General features: G+C 28.7%; 4 protein-coding genes across 4 annotated transcripts, besides 3 other annotated features; 2 read left to right on the top strand and 2 right to left on the bottom strand.

Annotated features, from left to right (window-relative positions):
* The first annotated feature begins 1490 nt into the window (after positions 1–1490).
* Positions 1491–1699: a mobile genetic element.
* Positions 1700–2131: 432 nt separating this feature from the next.
* Positions 2132–3715: a mobile genetic element.
* A 3311-nt stretch (positions 3716–7026) lies between these two features.
* Positions 7027–7644: a mobile genetic element.
* Positions 7645–13438: 5794 nt separating this feature from the next.
* Positions 13439–16651, top strand: TVAGG3_0715050 (uncharacterized protein; the record flags this gene model as incomplete). Its single annotated transcript, XM_001307608.1, has 1 exon — positions 13439–16651. One exon carries the CDS (start codon positions 13439–13441, stop codon positions 16649–16651), a length of 3213 nt encoding a protein of 1070 aa, XP_001307609.1.
* Positions 16652–17583: 932 nt separating this feature from the next.
* On the bottom strand, positions 17584–18330 carry TVAGG3_0715060 (calcium ion binding; the record flags this gene model as incomplete). Its single annotated transcript, XM_001307607.1, has 1 exon — positions 17772–18236. One exon carries the CDS (start codon positions 18234–18236, stop codon positions 17772–17774), a length of 465 nt encoding a protein of 154 aa, XP_001307608.1.
* A 111-nt stretch (positions 18331–18441) lies between these two features.
* Positions 18442–19412, bottom strand: TVAGG3_0715070 (phosphoprotein phosphatase protein; the record flags this gene model as incomplete). The annotated part of the gene is made up of 1 exon (XM_001307606.1): positions 18657–19412. The coding sequence occupies one exon, from the start codon at positions 19410–19412 to the stop codon at positions 18657–18659; it is 756 nt and encodes a 251-aa protein (XP_001307607.1).
* A 360-nt stretch (positions 19413–19772) lies between these two features.
* Positions 19773–22016, top strand: TVAGG3_0715080 (uncharacterized protein; the record flags this gene model as incomplete). Its single annotated transcript, XM_001307605.1, has 1 exon — positions 19773–21929. The coding sequence occupies one exon, from the start codon at positions 19773–19775 to the stop codon at positions 21927–21929; it is 2157 nt and encodes a 718-aa protein (XP_001307606.1).
* Positions 22017–22044: the final 28 nt, after the last annotated feature.

Genomic DNA, 22044 nt, shown 5'->3' on the forward strand with positions numbered 1-22044 from the left:
TTAAGCGTATCAAAGCTGTGTTCTTAATGTGCATGGATATATCAAGAAAAATGTCGAAAAAATGTGAATTCACAAATTCACTGAATTTTCACCGTTTTTTGAATTTTGCTACAGCACTAATATTAAATAATACTAAAATCTTCTGTCTTTGTAAAAGAATAAATTCTGACAAAAAGTGCTCGTTTAAATTTAATGATCATCTGTATGACTAAGTGGTAAAAAGTGTTTATGACCAAAAAAGGGTTACATGCTTAGTCTATTTTTCTGACAGGATACTCTAGATTTACATGATCTCTATTTCATATCTCAGTTTTTAGATTCTTCGACAGATTTTATGATAGAAAACCAAGATTAACAAATTTCCGGCATGTTAATGAAGAAATCTGCAGCTACCCTCAATATTATTTCAATAATCAGTATCGATTCTCTTACAATTTATTTTTTTCTCAATAATTTAACAAGAAATAACAATACACACTTGGTTTTACGTATAAAAGCTAAGTGTCGAACTTAATCAACTTTACTTACTTAGCAAATGAATATTTTTGTGGTTGCGAGTTCTGAATGCTGAAGTTTTAGATTTCTCTATAAATGATATCATTGCACTTACAATGTTGTTCCAGCCTATCGCATAAATCATAGAAAATCCAAAAAAAAAAATAATATAAAGAAAATTCATGTCATGAAGTTCAAAAAATACCGTGTAACATTAAAATTTGTTATGCATAATACATTTTAGCTATTATTGATTTTTTTTAATTTTCGAGAAATTGAATGGTGAGTCCGATAGAGAAATTTTTAAAAATCCTAGTGCCTCATAGAAGTAATTTCCCTCGTCTCCCATACTTCCAAATGTATGCATATGACATAAACTTTTATGCATTACACAAGTGGCCAATAATATCTATAGAGTAAAAAATTAGAAATTTAATTTTTTATATGATAGTTATATTTCAGATTTGCGAGCGTAACTTTTTTCTCCATGGCATACTTGTTTTAAGAGCAAATGATCAAAATCGTCCTTCAATTATTGAAGGAGCTGATATCTTTTGAAAATTGAATTGAAAGGGTATTCAATTTTCAAATTTCCTCTCAATTTTGGAAACATATCAACTCTATGAATTAACAATTATGTGCCTTCACAGTTTATCAGTCATATCAGGTGCTTATAAAGAAAAAAGTTACGCTCGCAAAATATGTTTTTATATAGATTTCACATAAAATAATTATGTAATTTCTAAAAAGAATATTTTTGTTCTCGAATATTAAAGTGTATTGTAGTTTAAAAAGTTTTAAATATGTTGCTAAAATTTCAGGTTTATAGCTCATGTCTAGCATGACTTCTTTGTATGCGCAAAAAATCTGACACGTAAGGGTATCCTTAATGTGATTAAGGGTTTCGTTTTGCTAAAATTGTCACTTTTATAGCATATTTGTTTTTGGATGTTTTGCGAAACCAAAAAAAAACTATGATATACAATGTGTGTGTAATTCAAAAATTGAAAGTAAAATGAGAATTATCGTTATCGTCTTTACCTTGAATCAATTTTTTGGAGCTGATTCGTTGACAAAATCCAAAAAATGATTCTACAAACAGAATATAAATATGATGTAGATCTATAATCTATGATTGGATATGGGCCATGCCATATAAATTTTGGAATTAAAGCTAGCCTTAGTTTGGCCAGACCTTGGATCCTCAACCGACATCCTTAAATTATCGATAATTAAAGAAAAATAATTTAAGGATGTCGGTTGAGGGACAATTTGAGACCCGACCATATCTGGGGGACATGTAAAATGACAAATATTTTTGTAAACTTTCATAATCGTTAGCCAAAGAATATAAGTATTTATTCTTAGATACCAAAATATTATTTATGACTGCTAATATGCATAAATAGAGGGACTTTATATAAATGTTCTAATGGATAAAAAAAATATGAAAAATTATGGATAATTATAAGTTAAATACAGCTAAGCTTCTAATATTCGATGCATATATATGAGTATCCAAGAAATTTAGTTAAAATCGAGAAATGATTTTTGAAAATCATAGCCTCATCTCCATTTTAATGAGTTAAATTATATTTTTATCAAAACATAAATATGAATGTCTAATAATACGCATAAAGGTACATTCACTATTTTTGACAAAATTTTAAATTTTCATGGGGTTGTAAATCTTATAATAACTAGATGAATAAGGAATAAATTCCAGTATGATGTGCATCATTATATTAAACACTATATGTAAGGCTGGTGATTCTATTAACACTTATGAAGATCTATAGTATTTGAGCAGATAAATTTGATAATTTCCAAAACTTTTATATTTCAAAATTAAAGTGTGCGAATGCATTTAAATGAGAGCAAAAAGAGATTGATGTTGTTAAAACTAGGTGTTAATTTGCAATTATTTCGCATCACAAGAACTACCCAGTAAATTCGGCTATCTTTCTTTGCAATTATTCTCCATTATACATATAATATAATGGTTAGGGTTTGAAGAAAAGTTACTAGAGAATTATTGACTTTTGAAATAATGCAGAATTTTACTTGAAGAAATCATTAATTTATGAGTTCCAAATTGCTAAGCATGACGAAGGATCATTAAATTTGCTACAATTAAATACACTTATTGCAGAATTAAGATTTTTGAAATTAAAAGTTTGAAATATTGCCTTTTTGAATAAAAATTTAAATTTTATTATATAATCATGATAATATCTTATAGAAATTAAAAGAAAATATTTTAAACCATTCAAATATTTTGAATGTCTTATCAATTTAAAATATTAAAAGATAGCTTGATTTTATCATCATTAGTTGTTATCAAAGTTTTCTTCTTTTGATGAACAACAGTAAATGATTTGTTAATTACTTGTCTTCCTTTTTCGCAGCAAAATCGAAAGTTATGATGATAATCTTGCTCTCAATTTTGAAACTCTCTGATTTACAAGTAAGCATTCCTTTGGAAAAGCAGTCCTATTCTGTTTTCAAGATATTTTAAAGCCTCCATTTCATACAATGCGCAGATCTATTCGAAATTGCAAGAACTCTCAAGAAAAATGCAGCAGCAAAGAAGATTCCATAGTTTCTAGCATCAAAAATTTACAACCTTAATACAACAGTTAAAGAGAAGCTCGAAAAGAAAATATTTAACCATAGAGCTGGAAACCATTCGATATCTACTATTGGATCTAATAAAAAGTTAATTATAACATATTTAACATGCTATTTGTTGACTTTGTTCCATTATATTACCATATATATCTTTTTGAAATCTAAAATATTTTTACGGTTTTAACCATGTGTTGTTGAAACCATATATCAATCTTAGCTAAAGTATAGTTTATGAGTCTGTCACCATCTAACGTATGAATTTTCAAAAATGTCAAATATGTTCATTTTTTCTGTAGATTCAGCCATAATTTCACGTTGTTGTACTATTCAACTATTATTTAATATTTTTATCGATTTAAATATGTGATGAGATGCTTAGTTCTCCTGGAAATCGATTTTTAATCGCAATTTTAACTTTCCAAAAAAAATTCAAAAATAAAAATCCCTCTCAATTTTCTAAGTTTTATAACTCGCCAAATCTCTAGCCAAATTTTTTTGGCCCGTATAAATATTGTTAGGCACTATATAGGGATGCTATTTATCCTATTTTCATCCCATTTTACTGTTATCGCCTAGTGAATGTACCTTTAATACGCATATATCAAAAATTATTTACAATTTACGACTTTTATTTTTTTTTTTTAATATTGATTGTTTAATGAGCTATGGTGGCCTCTATGATATAGTTATTGAAAAAAAATTGATGAAGCTCATAGAATGATTGGAGAAGAATTATTCTATGATATTTTTCAAGATAATTATCAGCAATTTCTTGACAAAATGAAGCTTGATATTAATGAATGGGAAGCCCTTTGCAAACAGTGCACCGAGAAAGATATGAAGTTCGGAACTTTTGAGCACGCTAATGTTGATCTCAGTAATAAAATCGAAAATTTTGAATCATTCCTAGAATCCTCATTTAAATTAGAACGAGTTGCTTCAATCCGTACAATTTATGATGATTTGTATGGAATGATAAAAAATTCTAAAATTAATTCAGAGAGGATCATACAAAGCAATGAGTCAAAATTACAGGAACTTAATGCTGAAAGAAGTGACGTTGCTAGAAACTATGAAAAGGAAAAAAAACAAAATGAAACAATTGCTCAAGAAGTGAATCGAAAGAAAATAGATTTGAAAGCAAAAAAAAATAGAATTCGATATAATTAAAGATGAATACGAAGCCTGGTTAGAATCTTCCCAACAAAAGAAGAAAAATTTAATTGAAAAAAGAATTGAGCTAGCAAATCTGAATAATGAATCAGATCTACTTCAGGCAGAGTTAGATTTTACAAATGAAGAAATTGCAAGAATTGGTGATGATGAACTGAAATGCTCACTTTTAGTTGTTTTGCTTGAAGGATTTCATCAAAAACATATTAGTACGTTTAAGCTTCTTCTTTACTCTTTAATAATATTACTTGGAGCGATTACAATTTCAAGTGTTTTCACTTGCGTCCATCCTTTTGCAAATGACATCGAATCTAAGCATCTTTTACTATTATGGTTCTTACCTTACATCTTGGCTTTCTTGTCTTGTGGAATCTTCGTATTCACCAAAAAATTTTTGGATAACAAGCATTGCGACACCATCTTCTTTTTAAGTGACCGAAGGATACTAATTACTATACTTAACTTAACATTTATTACATTATCAATTTTATATTATTTCTATTGGGCGAAGTTAGTAGTTTGTTTAGTTCTCAGAGCATTACAGGGGTTTATTGTAGGGTTTTTGTCTATCATTTATCCAGCTTCTCTGTTCCAGCTTGGAAAAACAAAACAACCTTTGTATTTATTGTCATTTTTCTTAGTGTCTTTTGCTTTTGGCGTTTTGTTTTGTGTCCCAATCCAACAGAAATGGCCTCTATATGTTGTTATCTTCCCAGGTCTTCAAACTATCTTGATCTGGTTCATAAACAAGAGCTCTTTCAACTTTGTCAACTTGAAAGTCGATTTTGGATCAGACTTTAAGTTCCATTTAGAGTTTCTTGTCATTGTTTTGCATATCCTTCAGCCATTCCTTGGTCCTTTCACATTATGGACAGTTATTTCTAGAATCTACAGCGATCCTTTAGAGAATGTCAAATTCATTCTACCATTTGTAGTTGGCAGTTTCGTTTTTTGCATATTTTTGATCATTCTTCACAAGAAAAACGAGAATACGTTTGCATTAGCATCTATTCTTCTCTCTATTCCTTTAATAATTCTCACTTTTGTTGGCGCAATTCTGATCATTACACACAAAGACTACTATGGCCTTATGATTATGTCATTTTCTAATGGTGTTGGACTGTTGCAACTCCCATGGCTTCCTTATTACGAAAAATTGTCCAAAATTCGACCAAAAACATTTGGATTTTATTGGTGCTTGTATTGGCTTTCTACATCAATATCTTCAGTCATATTCACTAAGGTGAGCTTATCTCATCTACCTTTTGTATGGCTTGCCATTTTATTTTTATTATTTATCTTTTTCTCACTTTATATGGCATTCTTCAAAACTTTCACATGCAATTTAATTCTTTAATCATAAATCTTTATGCATAAACTTTTATTTTCTATTTAAACTCCTTTTTTTATTTAGGTACCCTATTCAATTTCTATCGTCACCATATGGAGAGGTCAGGCCCATATCATAAAACATTAAGTTTGGACTTACTAAGACATGTAAGAATTACCTTGCTTGTATAGGGGCATTAAATACTTTTAGATGCTAAAATCTTCAAAATTAATTTAATTTGATATTCAAAATATGCACGAAAACGTAAATAAATACGGATCTAGCTCTCACATATCTCTATTTTAAGCATTGATAAGTATTTCTACATTCTATTTTAAAAAATATTCAAATTTCACAATATTCTTTTCATTGATAATCTACATATTAACGAGAATGATATAACTTTTCATGTGTTTAGAAGTTCTTAGCTTTAGTACTGTATTGTTGAAAAAATTATTGAAGACTTTTTTCTTTTTGAGAAATTAATGCAATAACCAAAGAGGAATTGCATATGCTGCGCACTAAAATTATAGAAATGTCTCTAATTAGACACAAATAGAGATATTCGGAAATAAAAATTTGAAATTTTGATCAAAAACGCTATTTTCTAATCATTTTTATTTTAACTATATATAAAGTATCTTTTTCTATAATTTATACTTGATGGTTTAAAAGACGTTTAGACTCAAAAATTTACTGCATTTCATGTGGTAACTATGCTTTATCACTAACTACCTCCTTGTTTCAACCCTGAACAATATATTATACCTCCCAATGCAGGTATTACTCCAACAAAATTAGCAATTTGGCTATTGTCTAAAATTTTCTCAAAGAAAGAGGAGTAAAGTCCCATTTTTAGAATTCGAGCTATATTAGAATGCAACTTAGACAAAAGGTTACAGTTTCAATACACATATTCAAAAAATTTGCATTCGAAATTTAAGATAAAGTACAATTTCCAAAAAAGAGTATCGAATCAGTGCACAAATATGCATTTACATGCTTACACTAGCTTGCACTAGTATTAATAATTTTGAAATTAATTTTCAAATTATTCCCATACCTTTTGCAAAATTATTATGCTTATGATTCTAAGCATAGTTAAGCAATCTCGAATTTGAATTGCTAAGAAAAAATAATTAGTAAAAAATTTGTCTATGCATTCTGTATGATGCTACTAACTATATTAGCAGCATACCTAAAATCTTTTCAATATTTTTGAGGGAATTTGAATGGTACCGGTTGAGAGCTTTTTTAATTAAGGTACTATTTCGATAGAATTTGAATGGTACCCCTTCAATTTTGTGAGGGACCCCCTTTCATTTTTTGAATAGGGTACCTTAAATGAAAAAAGGACCTTATGTCATATTTTTAAATGGGGAAGGTTGACATTTTTTGGCAAACCCAAATTTTAGCTAAAAGTGACAGGGAAAATTGCTCGGTTCTACATTCAAAATAAATTTCATTAATTTTTACGTACATATTAAGGTACTTATCTTCTACATATATAATCTTCATTAGATATATACATGATAAATAAAATTCATAAAACATTAAAAATCAAAAAATTAGATGAACCTTGGCAATTAAACTTTATTAAATAATAGTTGTTTATAAATTATATTATATTATCATTTAATATTATTTTGATAATGAAGATTTTATTTTGCAATAATATAAACGAAATTTTTTACCTTATGAACTTTTGATGGAAATATGCAAATTTAAAATAATAAAGAAAGCCGCGAGCGAAGCGATCGGCTTAGTTCGAAGATTTTGATTCAAATCTTTGCTGATCTGTAATTCGCGGAAGCCGTGAGCGAATCGAGCGGCTTAGGTCTAAGATTTTGATTCAAATCTTTGCTTATATTCCTTAAATTCTTTATAAAACTCGCAACAGTTCCATAAAAAATTTTAAATTCTAAACTGTCGAAATTACCGATCGGTAATCACACCCTTCACGGATGTGTCACTTTTTACAAGTGTGTCACTTTTAGCTAAAATTACCCCTACTCCTTTTCGTCGATTTTCAAAGAATTAAATCGCTTCTATCTCAATCACTAATATACATATAAGATTTTTGAAAGTATATATATAGTGTACTACATCTCAAGATATTATTGATATGTATTAGAAAGAATAATATATTGGATTTTGATATCACAAAAGGACTTTTCAATTTATTGTAGTTCCTCACAGAGTTGAGATTTAACAAAATTCTTTGCAGATAATTTATGAAGGGATGATTGACTAACTAACTATAGATACATGAATTGAAAATAAAAAAATCGATTAAATATGAACCTTCATAAATCGTTTAAGAAACTAAAAAACTATTCTTTATTGGTTATTTTGGACGAAGTTTAATATGTGTGGTTTTATTGGACAATAATCGAGTAACGGAAAAATATAACATTTATCTATAAAGTGAAAATTTAGAGGTATATTTCGTAAGATATTTCCTCTCTGATTACAAGAACTATTGTGAGCTATCAATCTAATGAAAGAGAGCAGATTTGGCCGTAATGAAAATGTAATACTTCGAAAATCAATAGAAAAAAGATTAATTTGTTAGAAACAATCGACTTTGACACTGAATTCTAAGAGCAAACGTTTACATTAGGACATTTTAATCATTTCCAAATATTGCAAAATTGCATTTAAACAAGTTAAGGAGAATACTATAGTAACGGTGTTGTAGAGAAATATAACAATTTTAAAGATTTTGGAACAGAATTTGAAAAATATGAAAATCAGATATATAAAAAATGAATAAAATAACATTATGATGGAATATAGGTAGATGAGTTATTAATGGTGATATGATTTAAAATTCAGAATTAATGAAATAGAATTTCGATTAAAACAAAATTAATGTAATGGTATGAAAGCTTTGAGGCTAATTATTAATATTCGCATATATTTTAAGTTAATAATAAAATTATGATTACATTAAGATATAGTAAGAATGAGATTACAGAATGAAGGTTGATGGGGATGAAAATGTTTAAACTTTAGAGACATTAACAATAACAAGTGTTTGTTGTTCACTGAGCAACTTTGAGAAGAATCGTTTGTGATTCTTCTCAAAGTTGCATCAAAGACAGCCATTGATAGACAATGTTTGTCTTTGTGTACAACATTCACTTGTATACAAAACAATAACAAGTGTTTGTTGTTCACTGAGCAACTTTGAGAAGAATCGTTTGTGATTCTTCTCAAAGTTGCATCAAAGACAGCCATTGATAGACAATGTTTGTCTTTGTGTACAACATTCACTTGTATACAAAACAATAATCGAAATAATATCTACTCTATATAACAAGTCTGTTATGATGAAACTGAGTTTTGTTATTTTATTAAAAGTATATATCTATGAAATAAAAGATTACAAATTGTAAGTAGAACTTAAGAAAATAAAGAGATTTTTAAAATTTATATAAGAATCTAACAAATAAATACATTTCAGTAATTCGCAATTAATCAGAAAAGGGTCAATTAATAGTACACCCATAAAGTAATCTTTGATATCGCTTATTTTTTGACTTTTTATCAAATTTTCTTATTATAAACCAATAATATAATGGATAATTGGATCAATTGATTCGGCTGAGTGATTGTGTTAGTGTGTGGTCGCTAGGTCTTACAATTTCGAAAGTATGTATAATCAGATATCGAACGCAAAGTTCAATTGCAAAATTCGAACGATAAATATTTATGGCAAATGTACATGATTTTGGGTACTTCACTGTATCGAGATATCTGAAGTCTGGCTCAGAACTTCAGAGTGCTTCACCTAAAAATGTTTTGTTTTTCTCAATTTTAACATATTTGAGAGAAACCAAAAACCGTTTTAATAAAATTGAGAGATGCTATCTTAAAATCATATAATATTTAGATATAAATCAAAATTAAATTTTGAAAATTTTGAAAAAATAAAATTTCAAAATAATGTGCAATATAATATGTATCAATTATAACAATGATATTTATCATATCCAAAGTCATTTTTTCTGATATATGATTTTATTCGATAAGCATTTTCGACCTTTTATCGCCTTGGGAGGGCGCTTTGCGCCCTCCCAAAGCCAAAGAATCCAAAATAACCCGATTCTAAATTTTGAGTTCGAAATCTCGAATTTTTCCCATATAATAACAAACTTTTTCGTCATTAGGTATAATATTGCAGAAAATCCATTTATATAGTGATTGTCTGTTGCTGAAACATAAAATGATTAAGAATCAAAAACCATTTCTAAAAATGTATTTTTTAAGACTTATTTTTGATAGTTTTCACTCAAAAATTTTCATCATATTTGAAATAATATCATATTATGAATCTGAGCTATTTGATTGGTGCAAAGCGCCAATCAAATAGCGAAGAAAATGACTTTTCAGTATATTTATTAATAATTTATTATCAAAAGTCAAAAATCACTGAGAGATTATTATGTTACAACAAATTATGAATCGTAATTCGTTAAAATAATTTTGCCGAACAAACAACTAAAGTTGTTCTCAAAATTTTATTAGCGGCGCGAAGCGCCACTTTGATAACGATAGGCAAAAAGTGTCTGAAAAATTGAGAGAAATGCTTTATTTTCATTTCACATTTTCATCATTTCTTAAGGATACCCTTACGTGTCAGATTTTTTGCGCATACGAAGAAGTCATGCTAGACATGAGCTATAAACCTGAAATTTTAGCAACATATTTAAAACTTTTTAAACTACAATACACTTTAATATTCAAGAACAAAAATATTCTTTTTAGAAATTACATAATTATTTTATGTGAAATCTATATAAAAACATATTTTGCGAGCGTAACTTTTTTCTTTATAAGCACCTTATATGACTGATAAACTGTGAAGGCACATAATTGTTAATTCATAGAGTTGATATGTTTCCAAAATTGAGAGGAAATTTGAAAATTGAATACCCTTTCAATTCAATTTTCAAAAGATATCAGCTCCTTCAATAATTGAAGGACGATTTTGATCATTTGCTCTTAAAACAAGTATGCCATGGAGAAAAAAGTTACGCTCGCAAATCTGAAATATAACTATCATATAAAAAAATTAAATTTCTAATTTTTTACTCTATAGATATTATTGGCCACTTGTGTAATGCATAAAAGTTTATGTCATATGCATACATTTGGAAGTATGGGAGACGAGGGAAATTACTTCTATGAGGCACTAGGATTTTTTAAAAATTTCTCTATCGGACTCACCATTCAATTTCTCGAAATTTAAAAAATTCATTAATAATACTAATTCAATGTATTAATCATAACAAATTTTATGTTACACGGTATTTTTTGAACTTCATGACATGAATTTTCTTTATATTATTTTTTTTTTGGATTTTCTATGATTTATGCGATAGGCTGGAACAACATTGTAAGTGCAATGATATCATTTATAGAGAAATTAAAACTTCAGCATTCAGAACTCGCAACCACAAAATATTCATTTGCTAAGTAAGTAAAGTTGATTAAGTTCGACAATTAGCTTTTATACGTAAAACCAAGTGTGTATTTATTTGTTAAATTATTGAGAAAAAAATAAATTGTAAGAGAATCGATACTGATTATTGAAATAATATTGAGGGTAGCTGCAGATTTTCTTCATTAACATGCCGGAAATTTGTTAATCTTGGTTTTCTATCATAAAATCTGTCGAAGAATCTAAAAACTGAGAATATGAAATAGAGATCATGTAAATCTAGAGTATCCTGTCAGAAAAATAGACTAAGCATGTAACCCTTTTTTGGTCATAAACACTTTTTACCACTTAGTCATACAGATGATCATTAAATTTAAACGAGCACTTTTTGTCAGAATTTATTCTTTTACAAAGACAGAAGATTTTAGTATTATTTAATATTAGTGCTGTAGCAAAATTCAAAAAACGGTGAAAATTCAGTGAATTTGTGAATTCACATTTTTTTTCGACATTTTTCTTGATATATCCATGCACATTAAGAACACAGCTTTGATACGCTTAAAAACATATTTTATATGAAATTGTTAAAGAAATAAACAATTTATATAAAAATTGCACTTATGGGCAGTTTAGATATATAATTTATATATAACATATATACAAATCCATAGACAAAGTGCAATAACTACAATGTTGTAGAAAATTACAGCAGAAATACTGACTTTTTGAAGGATAATAAGAATTCTTCTAAATGTTGTATTTTTATAATTTGATTGATTTTTTTACTATTTCATTAATCTTTTATGAATAATAATTATTTTAATATATGTGCTATTAAAATTTCAAATTTTGACTAATATATCTAAGTTATCTGAACGAAACATTTAGAAAATATCATACTTACATTGAAATAGCAAGTAAGCATATTAATAGCAAGTTTCTTGGCTTATATCTATCATCTATTGTTGTTTGATCAAAAAAATTCACTCTATTATATGGTGTCAATTAATTAAAACAATTTTTAATAGTTATTTATTTAGTGCGAATAAGTGCAAACTCATAAATGAATAACTTAATAGTAGAAATGAATTATCTGATATAAATCTCACATTTTGTCCATCAGAAATACTTTAATTGCATACGCATAACTATTAGTAATACGTCTGGAGTGTCAATTAATAACAATCCCACAACAAGTAAAATTCAGATTTTTATTAAACTTATTTTTTCCTAAAAGTTTTCTCAAATTACTATATATACATATGTGGATAAAATAATAGTAATATTGTAAAAAATTAGATAATTTTTTTTATTTGAGAACCTCTCAAAAGTTCATTCAATTTATCAATTGTTTCAGTTTGATGTATATTCATTTCTGGAGCCTAAAACTTTAGCAATCATGACAATATCATATTCTCTTTCTAACTACGCAATGTAAGGGTATTCTTAACCAGACTTTTCAATCAAACTTCTAATGCATCACATCGAACTAATGACTTATTGGAGTGCCAGTATACTTTAAAAGATTCTTAATATGTTCATGTAGTTTCAATTTAAGATTTTAATCTCTAACAAGTTCTTTGTTATCATATACTTAATTAGTCTTTAGCTTTACAGCTCCTAAATATCATTATAAATTACAAAATTTCGAATTTAATACTCAAATCAATATCTATGATCGCATCGATATCAAATTACTAAATAAAACTATTAGATTTTCAAATATATTACAATTTTTTGTTATAGCTTAGACCTATTCTTCATTTGTGAACCAAACTTCAGCTCCAATTTTGTCAATTATCACGCCAATCTAATGCCTTACCGAAGTGTATTCATTTCACAACAAATTCTTAATAAATTCTTTGCTTTCAATATTTCATTTGAAAAATCTCTAAAATCTCAAATTGTTCTCTAAATTACTTCGATTTAGCTAAAAGTCTATCTTATATTTTACATAATAATCTTTAAAATATAATATTAATCACTCACAATTAAATTTATTTGTATAAACTCATTTTCTATAATCATAATAGATTTATTTTGACGAAGTTGGCTAAGCTTGCCCGAAGGGCAAGCCTAGCCAACTGAGTCCCAAAATTATATTATATCGAATTTGATTTTTTACCTAAAGAATTGTTGCAGGTTTATATATTCACCCTACAGATTATTACACTTTATTTTATTCATTCTGACAAAAAGCATCATGACATGCTTGTTAAAATTTTTTAAATTTCTCATCAAAAATAACATATTTTAAGTGTATTCTTAGATTTAATGTTAAATATATATTTTTGGTAATAAAAGAGTTGAAGAAATTTACAAGTTACGACTTTTGGTTTTTCGACTTTCATTGCACTATAATGGCCATGGCCATGCGAACGCCAAAGCCAAGATCTACAAATGTAATAAATTCCGATATAGACCTAAATATTAGTCCAAAAGAATTTATACATAATGGCAACTTCTTTGAAAAATATTCTGATTTCAAACAAATTAAGTCAATTTTAAAGGATTATGAACTTACAATTAATGAAGCTCTTAAGCTTCTTGGTCAATTACATCTACTTAAAGAGACAAAAGACTATAAATTCAAAGTTTTTAAAATTCTTAGAATTAATTTTAATAACAAGCTCGTGAATATGATCGAACTCATTAGTAAAGCATATGAAGTACTAGGTCTATCAGTTTTATCCACAATAGAAAAATTTCTAAAAGATTTAAAAGATAATAAGTGCAATGCCAATGCTGGACTCACTGAAGAGCAACAAAAAGAAGTTGTTAAAATCCTAGGTCAAATTTATAGTAAAATAGCTGAAATAGAGGCAACAAATAAAAAGCTTGAAAATTTAAGAAACCAAAGGAATACTCTTGTAAAAGAAAGAGAAGACATAGAAATGCAAATCAATGAGGTCGAAAACGATATGAATTCTTTCATGTCAAATCGCAATCTTAATGATTTTAATGGTGAATTTGAAGGAATTGATCTTGCAATTTACAACGAAAAACGAAGAATCACTGAAACAAAACGAAGAGTCCAGGAGAATTATGCTGCAATCAATGACAAGAAGAAAAACCTGTACAAATTAGTCCTTCATGTAATTTCCGATAAATCAGAAAGCGACGAGTTATTATTAGACTCTCGTTCAGACTCAGGTCCTATTCATTTGACAAAATTTGGATTTCATTTACTTTGTTTCTTGATTTCCATTGGCGGAATGACTCTTTCAGGAACAATGGTATCAGCATCTCCTTATGAATTTACTAAAGTAAGCAATATATTGTATTATGTTCTACCAATGATGTTAGCTGGAATTCCACCTTTATTACACATATTGTTTATGTATATATTTCATCCTGATGAAGATTCAATTTTCTTTATTTCAGACAAAAGAATTCTCATTTCAATCATTAACTTGATTTTTGTTCTTCTCACAATCGGGCTTCATTTTTCACCAAAAATAGTTCCTTTATGTATAATTATCAGATCATTTCAAGGCCTTGCTGTTGGAACTATGTCTTTTGTTTATCCAATCGCTTTAAAACAAGTTGCAACATCAAAAAGATTTCGAACTTATTTAATAGTTTACTTCTGTTTCTTTGCTTTGGGAATTTTCTTATTTAGAACTATTGGAGCTCATTGGATCAAAATTATTTGCATTATTCCCTTCCTACAAAGTTTATTGATTTGGTTGTCAACTGATGATCATTATAGAGATATTAATCTTTCTATTGATGAATTCTTCTATTCAAAAAATTTAATAATTCGTCCTGTTGAAGTAATTGCAAGATACGCTGTTCAAGCATTTGTTGGATCATTTGCATTTTGGATTGGTATCAATCGATATAATTACAATTATTTTTCAGTTTTCAAGTTCACTATTACATTCATTTCAACAATAATTGCTTTCTCAATCATATTTAAATTCCTAACAGCAAAGATAGAATTTCATACATTTTTTTATTATATTGTGTCATTCATTTTATATTTTGTTGGATGCGGAATTGGTTTGGGACACAAAGAATCAATTGGATTATATTTAATTGTTGCAGCAAGCGGTTCTGGTCTATTTATGTTTTGTTGGGATCATTTTATTATTCAAAATGGTAATAAAGCATCAACAATGCCATTTTCATGGTTCTTGTTCTGGATTTTGAATGGATTTTCTGCAATATTATACCTAATGACGACACCTTTTATATGGTTTATTGTTGGTGCAAGTGCTATAGGTATTTATATATTATATTTAATTATTAAGTTATTAGCATCTAAAGATGATATTGGACTTATAGCAACGAATAAGTTTATTAGACTAGTTATTTATTCATTATCAGCATTGTCTATTGGTTCTTCAATGATTGGAAAATGCAAATTAACAAATACATGGGATGTTACTCTATATCATGCAGTTCCTCTATTTGCTGCTGTTTTGGCTTCGATTGTGATAATAATATCAAAGATAAGGATGAAAAATTATGCAGTTTTCATATTTGAGAATAGAGAATTAGAGATAGCTATATTTAACATTATTTTCATTATTTCAACTGGAATAGTAGGATATATTGATAGTCCAATAGTTGTATTAGTTTTCAGGAGCATTGAGGGTTTATCCGTTGGTTTCTTAACAATTATATCATCCATCATGGTCGCAGAAATCGAATTAATATACTTCAATATATATTTAGGCTTTTTCGCAATTGGACTAACCATTGGTAATTGCATTCTTGAAAAATGGGTGATATTTTCATTAATAACTTCATCATTGCAATTATTTTTAATTTGGATTTGTAAGCCAGAAAAATATACATATCGTTTCGAATTTTCGAAGGAATTATTTATTGGAGGAAATATGGAATACGTTACACCTATACTTCATACTGTAAATGCATTTGCTGGAGTTATTGGAATGTTCATTTACAACTCAAGAATCTCACAAACATATCTCCAAGCCTTTTATTATGATCTAGCATTTTGTGTTGCCGCAATATTCAGTATAATAATATTTTATTTACTTTATGCACAAAATGATACACCACTTGTATTATTGTACCATTATTTTTCACTAGTTACTCTTTTAATCGGTCATATTTTATATTATGTCAAAGTCAAAGCTGGATTATATGTTATTGGAGCTGGAATAGGCCTTGGTGCTTTTGGAGTTCCATGGTTCAAATTTGTAAGTAAAAGCTATTCCGTTTGCGCGTTCATTTTTGCTTGGGGATGCTTTTGGCTTGCTAATGGATGTGCAATATTCCTTTATCTTTTGACAGGCATAGGTACGTGGACGTTGATTGGTTATGTTTTAACAGGTACAGCTGTTTTTGGTGCCTTGGCAGCTGGATACATTATATTGACTAAGAAATTACAAAAACGGTGCGATGTTTGCGAGAATATATATATTTGGGATACTCTTTTAGGATTGGGCGGAATTCTTATTGGAACAATAATTGCTCCTGGACCTTTGGATAAAAAATCAGGACCTGTATTTGATGATGAAAAATGGGCAGTTTTTAGTTCGTACCCACCATTATTTGCCTTTGTAGGAGCATTTGCAACATTTTTATTATCAGCGTAGTTAAGCAAGATCTCAAAATTATATTTTCAATTATGAACTTGGCATATTGTTTGTTCACAAGTTTAATGAATATCGGAAAAACTCCAATGATTGTTTTCAAATATTTTCAATCAATCATTATAGGATCATTATCAGTTTTAATACCAATTATGATATATATGACTTCAAAGTATGACTTCTTTCATGCATTCAATTTTTATTTATTGATGATTCCTGTCGGAATGCTCATTGTATCTTATGCGGGAACAATTTATTTAATGTTCATTTATATATTACCAATTTTATATTTGCTTCTAATATGGTTATCAACAAATTGGGAATATAAATTTGAGGACCCCAAGCTCAAAGTTTCGGTTTTTGAACTTGGTCTAGCTGTTACAGCTCCATTTTTAAGAGGGTATTGCTGCAATTCATTATGGATTTACCACCATAGTGGAATAGGACGTTTCATTTCAATGATACAGGCAATCATTGCTGCTGTTTTTCAGAGTATTGTCGGCATTTCGAGAGGTTATCATTGTCATAATGGTACAATTTTATTAAAAATTCTAGTGATATGCACAGGGTTGGCAGGCTCGATTCTTGCACTTATTTATATAGAGTTTCCTGAAGATAGAGTTTCAGCAATAGTTCCTATGGCCGCAGCATATAGTTTTGGTCTATATCAGATTCCATATCTAAGATGTGCAAATGTTGGGAATGCTGAAATAATTGTCATTTTTACAATTTGCAATTGGTTTTCTAGTTCTATTTCATGTATAATGTGGTATTACATTCCACGTATAACAAGCTATATAGTACTTGCAGGATATTTATCAGGAATGATTGCAAAATTTGTCAAATGGTTTTGTAATGACAAAATTAAAGATATTATAATTATTTAAAAATAAATGCATTAATAAAATTATTGTTTTTATAATTATTTCTTCCTTATTTTAGTATTTAAAATTTATTGCATGTAGGAAAAGACAAGGGAAATAAATTAGAATTCGACTTAAACTTAAAATTATACATGGCACGATCCGTGATGCTTTTTTGGCACCATGTATAATTAAAATGTTTCCTAATTTATAAAAATATCGGCTTTAAAAATAATATCAAACATTTTATTTTAAATAAATCAAAATATTGCATTATCTTTGATTAAATCAATAAATTCTTCTAGAGTTATATCGCCTTCGCCTCTTTTATCGGCTTCAGCAATGATTTCATGAATTTCAGGTTCTGTCAGTTGTTCATCCATGCTTGCAACAACATCCATTATATTTTTGGCAGTAATACGGCCCGTATGATCAATATCAAATAAATTAAAGGCTTCTGTAAGCTCCTTAACTGGATCACGACTTGGTAAGAGTGTTTCGACTATTTGAATAAAATCTTTAAAATCAATGGTAGTTGTATTGCTTGAGTCGAGTTCTGAAACAACTGTGCGAAGTTCTTCTTTAGAAATGTTAAATCCCAGCGTCATTAACGCAATTTTAAGCTCTTTTTGTTCAATAGTATTAGTTCCTGTAGTATCAAAGAGATCAAATGCATCTTTTGCTTCTTGAAGTTGCATTGGTGTAAGCGCTCTTCGTCCAGTCATCGAAATTTTAAAACGTTTTTTTTTGACAAATTTCTTTTAGTGATCTCTGAAAGAAGTCTAGGATGAACTGTAGTCACTGCATGAGCTGTTCAAATATATTCCCGCATATCTGGTTTATATCATAATTACCAATACATTTAATTGATGTTTAAATCAAAATTTATCATATCATAAGACTATCTATGATTTTCGGAGTCTAATTATAAATACTATTGATATATACACTAGGTGTGCATTCCAAAGCTTTATTCTCAGACATTTTTTTTTCTTTTTTATTGAAATTTAAATAAGAAGAAAACATTGAAAGCATGCAAAGATTTATGTATTAAAAGATTGATTAAAGCGTTAGTAAGAATTTCAAAATAATATTTTTTATTATTAAAAACATTCAAACAAAAATTGTCTAGTATTTCATAAATTCTATTCGTCTTGAGCTATAAACGAGATTACTACGGTCGTATCATCAAGTTTTCCTCCAAGATAATCAATGGAAGCTTTTTCAGCAGCATCACTAAATGGTGTTTGTATAGAATGTGCAGATCCACGAGTAAATGCACTCCTAACCAAATTTCTTGCTGCGATATGAGCGAATGTTTCTGGTGATGTAACGTTTATTGATGCTTTTTTCAATATTTGTCCTATTTCTTCAGGATATAAGTTATCCCAGAGACCATCAGATGCACAAACCATTGTATCATTTACGTCAACTTTGTATTCTTCAATGGTACCGTTTTCTATTTGAGAATCATTATTGGATCCAATCTGATAAGGGAAATTGAATGAATGGACAGTAAAATTAGTTCGAAATTTCATTTCATAATTTTTGAAAATTGCGCATCCAGAATCACCAAGATTGTAAAATATCATAGTATCGTTTTCTAATTTTGCAATTGATATTGTTGTTGATCCGTGGATTGTTTCATGAAAATCATTAAAGGCAGCTTTAAAAATTTCAATGGGAGATGGCAGATCTGAATATTCACAGCTTAAATTCATCAATTTATGTGACCATAATGCAGAATTTGCTCCGAAATGTTCTGCCCATCCTCCAACACCATCAGCCACGCCAACTGTTAAGTTATTTGGGGAAATGAAGTATGCATCTTCAGTTCCTGTTTCTCTTTTGTACGGATGAGGAAGTTGGAAAGCAGCACTGATCAATTTAAGTCTTAACATTGAAACAAAATGAATGATATCATTGATAAACCCCTGTTTTATCATCATAAAAGTATTTTACATTTAATCATTCTTTGTTATATTCCATATCGACAGATTGGAATCAATAAATCTGATTATTTAATCGTATAAATGAGAACATAGCTGTCACATATGCAAAATTTAATAATTTATCATGCAAAAATCAAAATTAAGATAATTTTGAAAGATATTCAAATATTTAGAGTTAAGTCTTGAAATAATTCAGGATCAGATAGCCTATATAACATAAATTCAAAATGTATTAATATTGTTCCCAGATGATGATACATTTTGCTTGTTTTTGAATCTAAATTCTAAAGACACCAAAATTTTTTATACATGAGCTTGGAAGGCGCAAATGAGCCACAACAAGGAAAAGAACCACAAAACATTGATATTTCTGAAATCGACTCTATTATTAAAGGTATACCAAAGAGCCAAATTAATGAATATTTAATAGAAACACAATATGATGATTACATTGAACAATTATCTAAAATCACGCAAGAAATGCAATCGGCTGCTGTCAAAATCCCAGATATTCCAAAATTATCTACAAAAATTCAAGAATTTCAACAAAATAAATCAAAGCAAACTAAAAATAAGCGCAGACGTGCCAGGAATCCTAACGAATTGATAAAATACTCAAAAGGTCCTGTCTCAATCCCTAAGACAGAAATTAAAGAAATTATTCATAAAGAACAAAATAGTTCTACTCCATCAACAGAAAATTCAATCGAAAGCAAACTTAATGCATCATTAGTACAAAGTAATCCATCAACTCGTATAGTATCTAAACCACAAGAAATTCCATCAAAATCTACCACAATTGGAAACATTGGAACCAAACAACAAGAAGCTCCAACTAAATCTCCTTCAGCCGAAAGTGTCGATAGCCCTACAAACAAACAACAAGAAACACCAACTAAATCTCCTTCAATTGGAAGCATTTCTTCCATTTCAAACAAGCAATCTGGCACTGCACAGCCAGTTTTCAAGTCAAATCTCCCAACTTCTACAGATGCATCTAAGAATGCTGGAATTTCACTTGGTCTTGGAGCCAAACAGCAAACTTTGGGACAAAATTCTCAGGCTGCATCTACGTTTAATGCATCTGCTCTTAAACAGCCACAACTTGCTAAAAATACAAATTCAACAGAAGAAAAAGCAAATGAAGGCCAAGCAAAGCCGAACCTTCTTTCAGGTACAAAACTAACTCCAATGGGTATAGGAAAACCTTCTCTTGGCTTCGGAAAATCTCAAAATCAAAATTCAACAGAAGAAAAGAAAGATGAAGGAGAATCTAAACCAAATTCATTATTTAGTGTCAATAAGCCTTCTCTTAATTTAGGAAAATCTTCTCTTGGCTTCGGAAAATCTCAAAATCAAAATTCAACAGAAGAAAAGAAAGATGAAGGAGAATCTAAACCAAATTCATTATTTAGTGTCAATAAGCCTTCTCTTAATTTAGGAAAATCTTCTATTGGCTTCGGAAAATCTCAAAATCAAAATTCAACAGAAGAAAAGAAAGATGAAGGAGAATCTAAACCAAATTCATTATTTAGTGTCAATAAGCCTTCTCTTAATTTAGGAAAATCTTCTATTGGCTTCGGAAAATCTCAAAATCAAAATTCAACAGAAGAAAAGAAAGATGAAGGAGAATCTAAACCAAATTCATTATTTAGTGTCAATAAGCCTTCTCTTAATTTAGGAAAATCTTCTATTGGCTTCGGAAAATCTCAAAATCAAAATTCAACAGAAGAAAAGAAAGATGAAGGAGAATCTAAACCAAATTCATTATTTAGTGTCAATAAGCCTTCTCTTAATTTAGGAAAACCTTCTATTGGCTTCGGAAAATCTCAAAATCAAAATTCAACAGAAGAAAAGAAAGATGAAGGAGAATCTAAACCAAATTCATTATTTAGTGTCAATAAGCCTTCTCTTAATTTAGGAAAATCTTCTATTGGCTTCGGAAAATCTCAAAATCAAAATTCAACAGAAGAAAAGAAAGATGAAGGAGAATCTAAACCAAATTCATTATTTAGTGTCAATAAGCCTTCTCTTAATTTAGGAAAATCTTCTATTGGCTTCGGAAAATCTCAAAATCAAAATTCAACAGAAGAAAAGAAAGATGAAGGAGAATCTAAACCAAATTCATTATTTAGTGTCAATAAGCCTTCTCTTAATTTAGGAAAACCTTCTATTGGCTTCGGAAAATCTCAAAATCAAAATTCAACAGAAGAAAAGAAAGATGAAGGAGAATCTAAACCAAAACTTAACTCCCTTGGTGGAAAACCTTTGAATTTCTCAAAGCCCCAACTTTCTACTTCAGAAAAGAAAGATGAAGGAAACAAACAATCACTACTTGGTGGAAACAAACTTTCTCCTTTAGGCGGAAACAAATTTTCTCCTTTAGGTGGAAACAAACTTTCAGCAGGAGGTCCAACCAAAATTAATTTCGGAAATTTAGGAAAAACAAACAAATCTAATAATTAATTGGATTACATATGGATATCCAATCCATCATATATCTGTATTTATTATATTACTTATTTAGAATAAACATTATCAGTAATTTTTAAATTTGTTTTCAAGCAAAGGCTTTTCTTAT

The sequence above is a fragment of the Trichomonas vaginalis genome, chromosome III, assembly GCF_026262505.1.
Source record: "Trichomonas vaginalis G3 chromosome III, whole genome shotgun sequence".
Lineage (NCBI taxonomy): Eukaryota > Parabasalia > Trichomonadida > Trichomonadidae > Trichomonas > Trichomonas vaginalis.